Source organism: Vigna umbellata, chromosome 1 (genome assembly GCF_029865625.1).
Source record: "Vigna umbellata cultivar VRB3 chromosome 1, Vumbellata_1.0, whole genome shotgun sequence".
Classification (NCBI taxonomy): Eukaryota; Viridiplantae; Streptophyta; class Magnoliopsida; order Fabales; family Fabaceae; genus Vigna; species Vigna umbellata.
In genome coordinates this window covers 73,366,763-73,379,110 of record NC_142165.1, presented here as the reverse complement: position 1 = coordinate 73,379,110, position 12,348 = coordinate 73,366,763, and the positions used below count along the sequence as shown (strand labels likewise).

Sequence of the window (12,348 nt, the reverse complement as noted above, 5' to 3'; positions counted from 1 at the left end):
TGAAAGTAGTCTCTTTCCAAATTGAAAACCATCTAAAATCCTATATTTGTTGGAGTTAGAGTCTAAATGTATACAATAAAAAGTCGAGACACAATGGCAATTCATGTGTCAAGTTCTCTAATTATAAATTTGGAGGAAGTTACAATGTTTAATTTCCAACAAAATATTGGTTAAAATATTAAAAGAAAAAAATATATCATTGAAAATCACACGCAAGTGCATTAAAATTCATAAAAAAAAAGGACACTTCTATGCATTCCAATTAAAAAATTTCCCTGTTAAGTTTTTAACCAGTGTCCTAATCACATGGGTTAGCATTTGTCTATTAGTACAATGAAGCTGCTATCTGTGGGTTCAAAGCATGTTGGAGATTGTTATGCAAACGGAATCAAATCCCCAAAACTGATGAGTAAAAAAAAACTGATGTCTCAACAATTTTTTCTTTCTTTCATTTTCATTACTTGGGATCAAGAAGGGGAACCCATTTAATGTTATTCCTACGCTTTTAATCTCTCACATGTTCAACACGTTGTAAAAGTAAGGTATTTTGCGATGAAAAATTCAACCCATCTTGTGGGAGACCTTGATATAGTTTAGAAGTCGTTTTAGAGCATTACCACTGTCGATGGCCTCTCTAGCCCTATCCAGTGCAGCAGATATATCTTCTGCACCATCAACTCCAAGCAAGTGATCCACAACTCCAGCATTCAAGACAATTCGATCATACGCTGGTCCTTTTTCTCCCAAGAGAGCAGATAAACCAAATTCAATGTTCTTTGAGACCTGAAGTTCCAAACGGGAAAAAAGATAATAATGCCAATTAAAATCTCAATCACAATATAAAAACAAACGACACACTAGAGGCTTCCTACCTGCAATGGCATTACATTATACAAAAGTTTAATGAAACTTAACATTCCAACACATCACCAAAGAATAAAATTCCAGGAAAATTCACGAAATGGTCAGATCAAAGTACTATAATTTATAAATGACGGTCCTCCAAGTTCATTGATGAAATAGCACACGCATGCAAGGAGTAAGATAATTTACGAAATATACTATTCAAACATTGAGTTTGAAAGTTAGGTAGGTAGATTGAGTCTTCACTACAAAAGACACGAGAACACTTAGAGATAACTAATTCTAGAATGACTTGCACCAAATCACAGACCTCTCTGATGTGTCATAAATTGAAACAGTTACGTATTGTATTTTTTATCAGAGTTTCGGTAAGTTAGACTTTACTATGGATTGGAGATGTCTTGTCTTCTGTCTCAGAAAAGTGTATTGGAGATCTAGCTTAATTAGAAATAAGACTAATTTTCACTATATTGATAAACGGGAAGATCAAGTGGCTTCTAAATTTTCAGACAAATTTCATTGGATGAATGGAACAAAGATTTTATTTTTAGAGGATATAATTAAATCAATTAGATTGTTAGAAATAAGTATAACTTAGGACTTGTTCACTTGGTAGTTGATGGTAGATATTTAAAGCAGTGATTTGAAATTTTATTTTGGAATTATTTAGGTTCAGCTTTTTAAATACTAGGGAGATTCTCATGCTATAGGAATTGAAATTTCTTGAGGTTTACATACATACACTGTTTAATAAAAAAAGGCAACGTTTACATTAGCGACAGAATATTTTAAACATATTGGGAATAGTTAATTGCAAAGATATTGCTGGTAAGTTTCAAATATAGGATAGAGTAAGATCAAAGGAAGAAAATACAAAAAGCTAAAAGAACTTTACAGATCTATCAGTTCTTGGTGTGTCTGTGGGTTGGAAACCGTACTCCTTGGCATTTACTTCGAGACTAAAACCTTGACGTGTCACTCCTGCAATATAACAAATAAAAATACTTTAGGGCTATCAATCTAAGATATGATATAGTACAGAATTATCAAGTTCGCCGATCAGAAACTGGCACAGTGACAGGGTTATAAATTTCCTTTGAAAAAAAAAACTAAAAACAATAACATTTATAGACTTGGACACTATGACGAAGTAATCATTTAAGCACACAAATAATACAGATAAGTAAACAACGAACCAATACATACCACTAAGTCCAGATGTGGACGAGACATCAAGTGCGCGGAACCCTGAACAGTAGTTCACAGGAGGTCCCCTAGTTGTTTTAGCAGATCGCAATCTTGTAGTCAATGAGAGGCCCCCTTCCTCTCCCTACAAAATTACCATAATCAACATCGTGTGGCTTCTTTTGCTAAGTTCTTAGCAACTTCCGATATTAATATATTATATTAGGACTATTTAACCAATTTTATGAGAAGAAAACAAATGTTCATAATACAAGCATATCAATATTTTTATGTTCGAAAAGAATGATAAGAAAAGGTTCACAGACTGAGAAGCGTCAAAACTGGAATCCTAACCTTCACTACCAAACCGGAATGTACTCCCCTTCTCTTCATGAGCATTAACAATGACTCTTCATAACCTTCATGATAAAACCCAGCTACACTAGCTTCCTTACCACTTGCCTGTTGAAAAATGTACGCTTTTAAGTAAATAGGAAAATGGTGACTTCTATGATAAAAAAGGAAATCATGCTTGGTACCCCCAACTTGGGTCAATTTAATTGGTCTACCTAAGGTTTATAAGAGAAAGAAAAAGGAAAATTCCATCCAATTCATGGTCTCTTCTGTTCAGTTCAGACTTATATTAAAAATACAGAATTACATATACTACAACAACGATAACAATATGTCCCACTAGGTGTGTCGGATATATGAATTATACAACGACATTGAACTTAAAAACCAAATTCTCTGTCATATAATTCGCAAGTAGACCCCTTTTAATAATTTCTCCAAACATCTTTCTTCGTTCTCCTTCTAAGCCCTATTCTTACCTCCTTTTATTTTTGAGATAGTTGCAAGTCATGATTCCAATACTCATAGGCTTTAGCTAAAAGTGAATAAATAACAATTTTTTCCATGTGAGACTGATGTGTGGTATTTATTTCGTTTGAGCAACCAAAAGCTTTTATTTTTCAGGCTTTTACAAAGAACCCCCTTTTGGTATTTTCAGAATCAAAGAACCGAAAAAAAAGAGTTAAGTTCTTTAGTTGTTAGCACTTGTTAGGTTGAAAACTTCATTACTTAACTAATACTTCAACACAAATTTTTTTCTTCAAAAAAATTCAAATTTGTGCTAAATTGACCGTAAGTTATTTTTATTGATTTCTTTAGTAACTTCATGCACAAAAATCTAATAATTTGGTAATATGGTACAAGGAGTGCAAAACTAAATGTCCTATGTTATCAAGGAAATATAATATGATAGTAAAATCACTTACAAAATTTACAAATAACCCTTTTTAACAAATAATGACTTATGGTACAACTAAAGACTAAAATTAAAAATGGACAATTGAGTGGTGAATTTAAAATTTGTTAATACATAATCAAGTTATAATCTATGAGAGATCAATAAAATTAACAAAAGAAAAACAAGTCTGTGTCCCACCTTCACATATTGCTGAACCTTTTCGGTTGATGCAAGTGGAGGGCGTTTCTTTATGTGCTCCCTAATCCCAATTAAAGAGTAGCTGTAGGAAAAAAAGAGGGGATTGGGTAGGGGAAACAAATTTAATCTCCATTCCAAAAAGTATTATTATAAACTTGGTTCTTCAACACAACTCCCCTATATTATTAGCAGACATTATAACTTCAACCTGTATTGCTAACAGCATTAGTCTCTGTTAGTATGAGTTATATCATTTTTAACAATATCCACCTATATTAATTGACCCCATTCAATCTCACTGCTATTCTTGTAGTATTTTCCTAAACTCATTAGAAACTTGGGATATTATGGGAACTCAAGAGTAATGTGAGATGTTGGTGGAGTACTTGAATGGGTCTTCCCCCTTCAAAGATAGTTTTTAAGAGAGGATGCAACATAATAACAAATCCACCAATAGGGATAGTAGTGGAAAAGAACATACCAATTAGGTAAAAATAACGGAAAATAATTGTTTTGCTTCTCTTTTCTCTACTCCGAACACATTTTACCCTCACTTTTGCACCTATCTTTATCAACTTATTTTCCCTGTTCCAAATATTGGACTAGTCCATTTAGTTTTACCACATTCAATAAAGTCTCCATCATAAAATACTGTTTTATGAAGCGGCCCTAGTTTTCATAAAATGAAAAATAGTCCCTACAATTTGAAAACCAGGTAATATGTCCCTATTTGGTTTAGTTTCAATCAGACTAGTTTCACTGAGACGAGAAAGCAAATTAGCTAAAAGAGAAATTTGCATTATTCCAGAACTATTGAGGAATTGTTTTCAATGATTCTAAGTTATTAAATAGGGATTTGATAGGTTCCTGGTTAAGGTATGAATGAAATTGTGTAGTATTGACAAAAAGAATGTCTGTACAACAAGAAAATAGAGGCTTAACCCTCTCCACAGGTCAATACCTGTTTTACAATCTAATCACCAAAAGTCCCATCCCTAGACAACCATTTTCCTATTTAAAGACTCCTCCTAAACTGAACATAACACCCCACCAGGACAGTTATCCTACCCCTGCTTCCTAACTGTCCTAACAGACCCCTAAACCCCTCTAACAACTATATGTTATTATTGTCTTCCCTTCCTTCTAAGACCCACATTCATATCCTATCAGACTAGCTAAGTAGTTGGTTGAATCTACAATTTTAGTATTGTTGAGTGAGGAGAAAATATTAAGTTATAAGAGGGTATTGTAATAATTAAAAGTGTGCTGTAATAAGAGGATATTGTAATAATAATTACAAGTGTGTTGTAGTAAGATAGATATTGTAATAATAATACTATAGAACTTTGTGAAATCATTACTTTATAGATAGAGCTCGCTGTATATGGATACTAATGTACTTTAGAGATAGAGATCTCCCTCATACAACTGAGTCTTTTCAATTTGGCATCAAAGCTCTCGATCTTGGATTGCTTGAGGTGCACCAATTTCCTTTGTTTATCTAAGATGCCTAAAGTGCACCTAGTTTGTGTTTCACAACCTTGTCACTGTCACCACCAACCTGACCATCATTCACACCAAGAGATTCGCCATCCTCTGTTTTGACACCTCCTGGATTCAGCTATCATTGAAGCAGCCATGCACTCACATACACATTTACCTTCTCTATGCGTGGGTTTCAAGTCTCGCTAATTTTTATGTGTCAGAACTTTTGATCACCATTTGTGTTGTTGCTTGCTTTTTTGAAGCCACCCTAGCAACCCATCCATGTAATTTCTATCTTCCACATTTTCCTAATGTTAGTCTGTCTCAATGTCGGAATTATTTCCACTGGGCTCCATTTATTACACATTGAAGGGTTAGGGTAAGTTCAACCATATTGGAGGGAGGTCATATCCCAAGATAAGCCTAATTTTCAAATTTGGGACAATGATGTCTTGCACTATTATTGGGCTATGGGGACCCATGACTATAGAAATCAACAAAAATTGTATGTCACTCTAGTGTCTATGAAATTTGTAAAGACCTTGGAAATACTTATTCCATGCGACATGACATCCTTACATGATTTAGAAAGCAAGATCTTTGGTGCCAAACAGGACGCTCTCTTTGTTGCAGAATATACTATGGAATATTGGAAAATCTGTGAATTGAGTTGGAGCGACATAAAAAAATGAAGCTTGAAAATAGCTAAGATGTTACCATTCTCGCTCAGTTTGAATGATGATATTTTAGTTCCTATCAGGATTGAATACTAAATATGACCCTATTAAGGCACAAATTATTGGGAAGGAAAGACTTCCCTATATTTTTTAAGTCATCACATAGTTTGCAATGAGGAGACTCGTTGAAAGGTTATGATAAATGAGCCATCCACTGAAAGAGTTGCCATGTTTTCTAGAAAGGCTTCAAAAACAAGGACCTCAAACCTTGGAAACATGAAAATCAACTAAAAAGGCAAGGAGGATCAGTGATGCTCTCATTATAAGAAATTTGGCCACACCATTGCTTCAAGTTTCATGAAAAGGAGAAGGTTCTCATTCGTCTGGCAAAACTAAAAGGTCATCCCCCAAGAAAGGTTTATCAAGCGACTTCAAATTTTAAAAATTTTGGCAACAAATCTTTCATCCTCTTCAATTGAAGAAGGAATGCTTTCACTACATGCTAAAGTTAAACGTCTAAAGATTCTCATGGATTCTATAAGTTATCTTTGTGTACTTGCTCTCTAACGATGACCAGTAAGAACTCTGATTCCTCTTTTAGTATTTCTAAAACATTATGTAAATACTCTTGGGATCATGCTTTGGTGTGACAAACCATATCCCAATAACTAGGTGTGACACAACCCTTCATGTTCCACAACATTCCATACATAAATTAATCTTTAAAAATTTTAGAATTCAAAATGTTTAGTGAGATGCCTTACAGAGACGGGCGAGCTTCACGCTGACTTACATAAGCAAACCCAACTTCATCGTCCTGGGAAGACAATAGATCACAAATAATTTTATTCATAGTGGCTAAAAGAGGATAGTGAGAAAACCACTATGATGGTCTTACAAATTATTTTCTGGAAAATAAAAAGACCTCAAGAAGTTTTTTGGCCTTGACGGGGGATAAGTTTACATTTGCCCCCATAAACTTCAACATCTGCTCCTCAGTTACACCGCCCTAAAAAACAAACAATAGTTTATTCAAGAAATACAACGTTCGATAATGCACTTAGGCAGCTCCAAAGATAGGATTTCAGTAAACTTTATGATCTGTAAGCATCTTAATTTCTACTTAAACAAACAAAACACCCAACACTTGGAAAACAATTCACACACCTTAGGTGCCATCCAATCTACACCATGAAGCAAGCAAGACTCTCCATAGCAAGATCTGACAGCAGCAACAAATAACGTACTCCTGAAGAAGCGTGTGTTACCATCATAAGGTTCACCATAATGAGTCAATGATCTGACATCAGCAACAGGAGGAGGGCCTGAGAATCAACTCACAATAATATTAACAAAAAGATTCTTATTTGTGACAATTAAAAAGAACAAAATGGAATAGTTGGGTTAAAATTCATACCAATTTCATCATCAAATGCAAGGCAGTATGCTTTTAATTCGCGGTCAGTTTCACGGTTCATGCGTTGACCAATTAAAAATGCAGAAAATAAAGCCTGACTTGCTTCCTTGGGGTTTTCATGGCCCTCTTGGAAGGGAAGGACATCCTTTAACACACCTTGCACTTCTTCAAATCCAAGATGGCCACCAGCCAACACCTCCCTAAGAGCACCAACCAATCGCATCTCGCTGGTGCCATTGCCAACATATTGCGGCCCAATGGAACTTCCCACACCCATCATCAACCCTTCCGGATCTGCAATGAATATCACCTCAGGTGGAAGCACTCTAACCAAAAGTGGCCAAAATGTCTTCATTGCACGGGTTTCCCCTTCACTCCATTGTGTTGCTTCAGGAAATGCATTTGCGCGGATTGTCATTCCCGCGAAAAATGACCCAAGTTGTGCTTTAGAAACTTCATCTTCATCTTTCATTTCTCCCCTAGCTAAGATTAAATACAAACTAATCAAATCTTAGAACAATTTATTTGTTTATTTTCAATTACTCTAATATATCTTGTAAAAAAAAGCCTTATTTCAACAAAAAATCATCTTTTAGATATGATTGAAGGCCTTCATCCTCACAACCTTAACTTTTTCTGATAACTGTCACATGTTATCATAACTGAGATTAAAATACCACTAGTAATAGGATAACAATGCCAAATCAAAACAAATATTAATTAAATTAAGAAAACATAATTTAATAAAGAAAAATAAATTAATTAAATAAATATAAGTATTATATAAATATAGTAATAATTTAGGTAATTTTAACTATTTGGAGGACAGAATGTAGCCATAATAATTGGGTTAAAAATTTAAAACGCTATCATATTAGTTCCTCGAACTAAAAACATTTAAATAATTCTCTAAGATCACATCAGACCCTAAACTTAACTACTTATTATCACTTTAATTCATAAAAAATGTTATTCTTTGAATTTAGAACTAAACAAATTAACTAACTTTCAAGGTTAGAAACTGTCCCGGAAAGATCGACAGGAAGAACGCAGTGGATTCACAAACACTCTAAACTGATTACTTGCCCAACTAATTGATGAGAAAGTAATAAAAAGTTTAAGATTATAATGAAATGAGAATGCCAAATTGTTAAATCTCAACTTTTCATTTTCTAATCAAACAATATCACTTTGATAATGTATTGTTCTTGTTAAGATATTTATCATCATTATATTGGGTCAAGGGTTACCTTATTCATCATGATTATATTGTATCTACGGTTATCCTATTTATCATGATTATATTGTGTCTAGAGTTACTCTATTTATCATGATTATATTAGGTCTATAGTTACCCTATTTATCATGATTATATTGTGTCTATAGTTAGACTAATTATCATGTATTCTTGTATCAATCAATTTATTCTTGTAAATAGAAGATTATGAGAAGATCAATCAAGCCCTCTAAAATTATTTTAGATTTTAATTCTCAAGTTGGTATCAGAGCGAGTATATCTCGCTCAGGTTTCTGTCTCGTAGTATCTGTCCGGCGCCACAATCCACCACCACCTGCCACCGTCCGGCGCTACCTGCGGCCGGCCACTGTCTGCCGCCGCCCGCCACCGTCATAGTTCCGCCTGTCTAAACCCTTAGGGTTTTCTTATTCCTCGATGGTACGATTCGTCTTCTACAGTGGCGTCTAGCAATACTCTTTCCAGAAGTCCATCAATTATCTCCGACAAGCTAAATGAAAAAAATTATCTATCATGATCTATTGCGGTTGAAATGTTATTCCTTGGCGAAGGGCATTATACCACCTTGAGCCACCTTGAGCGAGATGAAAGTCATGTGCCTACTAAAAAGCTAATCAATGGAAACAAGCTTCGAGTTGTATGCCCTATTATGGGCAATCAGAGCAACCCAAACTTCTTATATCTCCCGGCTTTCAAAACTTATTTATGACAACTATATTTATTTATGAATTAGAATTAAAAAATGTTAATGTTTTCACTTTGATCACTGATTTCTTTGAATTTAGAACTAAACAAATTAACACATGGTATTAAAAACGGTCTCGAAAAGATCTACAGAAGAACCAGTGATTCACAAACACACACTAAACTGATTATTTGCCCAATTAATTGACGAGAAAGTAATAAAAAGTTTAAGATTGTAATGAAATGAGAATGTCAAATGTTAAATCTCAACTTTTCTAATCAAACAGTATCACTTTCATAATGTATTGTTCTCCGTTTCTGCTCTCACTTTAGAAAAGTAAAAACCAAACCACCACCATTAACACATCAATGTGACACGAAAGAAAGAGTAACCTGATCTGAGGATTGTGTCGAAGACCTTGAAGGCTTGTTGCTCGTCGAGGGGACGAGTCTGGGTTGGGCCCGTGCAAACCCTAGCTTGGGCCTCCAGCACCGTCTGATTGGGTCTCGGCAGCGCCGAACTGCGATACGAGGAAGACAGCGCCGGGTTCCGAACGTCGAACTCGGGAATCCCGAATTGTTCGATGGTTGTAGAATCCAACGTGGCCCTCGGCGGCGGCGTGGAAGAGAGTCTTCGGCTGATCCAGCGGTGGCGATGGAGGTTGGGGAAGGGGCGAAGCTGAAAGCGAGTGATGCATGTAGGCTTGTATGGGAAAATGGAGTTTGGTGGGGAGAGAAATGGTTCGGGATTAATCAGAACTTTCATCGCTTTCCAATATTCGTTGTTAACGATTTCTCGCTTTCTCTCTCTCTGGCTAAGGGTGCTTGGCAAGCTTGGCAAGCTTGGAACCAACCTTGTGAAGACTATTGCTGAACGATAAGCTCAAACCTTAGTTTTTAAAATAAACAAAGAGCTCAGCAGTTGCTCATTCAAGTGTAAATATAAATGAACAAAGTCAAAATTGAAGATTTCATACAAGTCCGTATATTTTCCAGATTTATCCTTCAGAACTTTTTTCTTTGCTGACCTGGCACGGTTCCAGTTATTATTTATTTACCTCAATACCACAAGAAGCAAAATATTTTTTATTTAATATAAATTATTTGTTAGGTTAGAATTTTGTGTGGGAAAATTCAACTCGTGGCCCACGGAAATAGTCGTGAAATTGTTACTAGATTTTTCTATTTTTGTAAGAAAATGTAAGAAATATATTGGAAGTCAAAAATTAATTAATTAAATAAATAATATTTTTTATTTTGAATTAAAAATATTTATTTTAATAAATGATTTGGAATAATTAATTGATTGTAGTATATTTTAATCAACATTTTTAAATTTAATAAATTTATTTAAATTAACGAAATACATGTTATGTGTATTTTGATAACAATTGAATTTTTTTTTAAATCAGAACTTTGTTAAATATTTATACACTCATTAAGTAATTTTATATTGTGAGAAAAATTATCAATAACAAAAATTGGAAATTTAACATCATTTTGTATTAAAATATTAATTTAATCTTTATTTTTGTTGGATTCTGTGAATTGAGTCTTAATATTTCTTTTAATAAGATTTCAATTGTCAGTTTTTCTATTTTTTTATTTTTTTAACTTTGTTTAAATAATTAAAGACGGTGTTATGTATCAAGGTTTTTTAACCTTTTTATTTTTAATTAATTTTTTAATTCTTTTTAATTTAAAAAATATTAACGTGTCAAAACATTATCATATCACGTCTATAATAGTTTCACATGTTTTTTACCATTAACATATGTCAATATCAATAACACGAATCAATATTTTATATTTAATTTGGTCTCAATATTTATTATTTTATTTGATTTAGTCTCATTTTATTTTAAAAGGAGGAGTTTATCTTTTCTTTTTTCAAATTGACACCAAATTTAGTTTTTATATAAATATTATATTAATTTATAGGTTAAATTATTTAATTGATTTTTAACCTAAAATCATATAAAGTAACCTCTTAAAACTTTAAACCAATGACATTAGTCCTTACTTTTGAAAATTTCATTTTAATTTTAAATCAACTATTAGAAATGTTTAATAAAAATGTGAATAATTTTGATATAATGGTATTTTGTGTTAGATTTTTTTGAAAAGACATAAAAGAAATTTGATATCAATGAGATGTGAGAAATTAAAATATTACTTTAACCCAAAACCTTAATTTGATCCCAATTTAGAAAGAACAATATTGCTCTTTTTTTTTAATAGAAATGAAACTAAATTAAAAAAAAATAATGAATACAAAAATCAAATTGAATATAAAGTAACACGTATCACTCATCCTCACACGTGATATTACTATTGTTATGTGATATGATGTTAACTTGACATATAAACATTTTTTAAATTAAGAAAAAAATAATTAGTGTTTGCTAATTATTTAAATAGTGTTTAAAAAATATTTAATTAGATAAAATTGAGAAAAATTTAGACTTTATTAAAATAATATGAAAATTGAATTTACAAAATCAAACTAAATATAGACTAAATTAGCATTGTAACGTTATTTTTTTAATTTATTTATAATAACATTTGTCTCATTAAAAACTAAAGTTAAGAGTATTATCATTAAAATAATAGAGATGTGACTCAAGCAAACAAGAAAATAAGACATGAAAAAGTTTATTTAATACACAAAATATTGCCATTAAGAAGTAAATGTCTTATATTTATTTGAAGTAAACAAGATTATTTCAACTAGATAAGTAGTGATAAAATAGGAAGTTATGTAAGATTTACACTCTTTTTTCAACTAGATAAGTAGTGATAAAATAGGAAGTTATGTAAGATTTACACTCTTTTTTCAACTAGATAAGTAGTGATAAAATAGGAAGTTATGTAAGATTTAGTGATCACATTTGGTAAGGAGATTTCATGATTAGACTAAGTATATTTGACCAAAATGGATGATTTATATGCATCTGTCTATCCATAGAAAAGTTACGTCCATGTATTGTTATCAATGGGGCAGTGCGCAAGTCCTTTGAGCTTGAAATGAGGAGTTTAAAGGATATATTTGCTTGATATGACTCATATGATACGTGGAATCACTAATGCAAATCACGCGTTCAATGTCTAATCACTCAATAGTTAAAGTTAAAAATAACCGGTGACAATTTTTTAAATAAATACAATTATTATACGTCGTTTAAAAATGTCTGACGGCAAAAGGTTAGTGAATTCAATAAAAATTCATTCACTTTATCTTAGTGTGCGAGACTTTTTTCCTGCTCAAACTTTTCTCGAACGAAGTTTGACGACTATCATATGTAATCTTTCTTTCATTTGATACAAATGC

At 32.7% G+C, this 12,348-nt stretch overlaps 1 protein-coding gene across 1 annotated transcript; it reads right to left on the bottom strand.

The window, feature by feature from the left end:
• Positions 1 to 410: 410 nt before the first annotated feature.
• Positions 411 to 9,933, bottom strand: LOC124820901 (anthranilate phosphoribosyltransferase). The gene is made up of 10 exons (XM_047292687.2): positions 9,411 to 9,933; positions 7,079 to 7,561; positions 6,829 to 6,986; positions 6,587 to 6,670; positions 6,426 to 6,478; positions 3,500 to 3,581; positions 2,404 to 2,511; positions 2,071 to 2,194; positions 1,760 to 1,845; positions 411 to 783 (listed from the first exon to the last, which is right to left on the bottom strand). The coding sequence occupies exons 1-10, from the start codon at positions 9,781 to 9,783 to the stop codon at positions 562 to 564; spliced, it is 1,773 nt and encodes a 590-aa protein (XP_047148643.1). The 5' UTR covers positions 9,784 to 9,933; the 3' UTR covers positions 411 to 561.
• Positions 9,934 to 12,348: the final 2,415 nt, after the last annotated feature.

What these genes read in the sequence shown, in the direction of transcription:
- LOC124820901 (XM_047292687.2), bottom strand. Translation starts at nt 9,783, where the DNA reads ATGAAAGTTCTGATTAATCCCGAACCATTTCTCTCCCCACCAAACTCC. An exon ending in TAGATTGGATGGCACCTAAG is followed by an intron (nt 6,671 to 6,828) that starts GTGTGTGAATTG and finishes TTTGTTTTTTAG; the next exon opens with GGCGGTGTAACTGAGGAGCA. An exon ending in CACCAAGAACTGATAGATCT is followed by an intron (nt 784 to 1,759) that starts GTAAAGTTCTTT and finishes TTGGAACTTCAG; the next exon opens with GTCTCAAAGAACATTGAATT.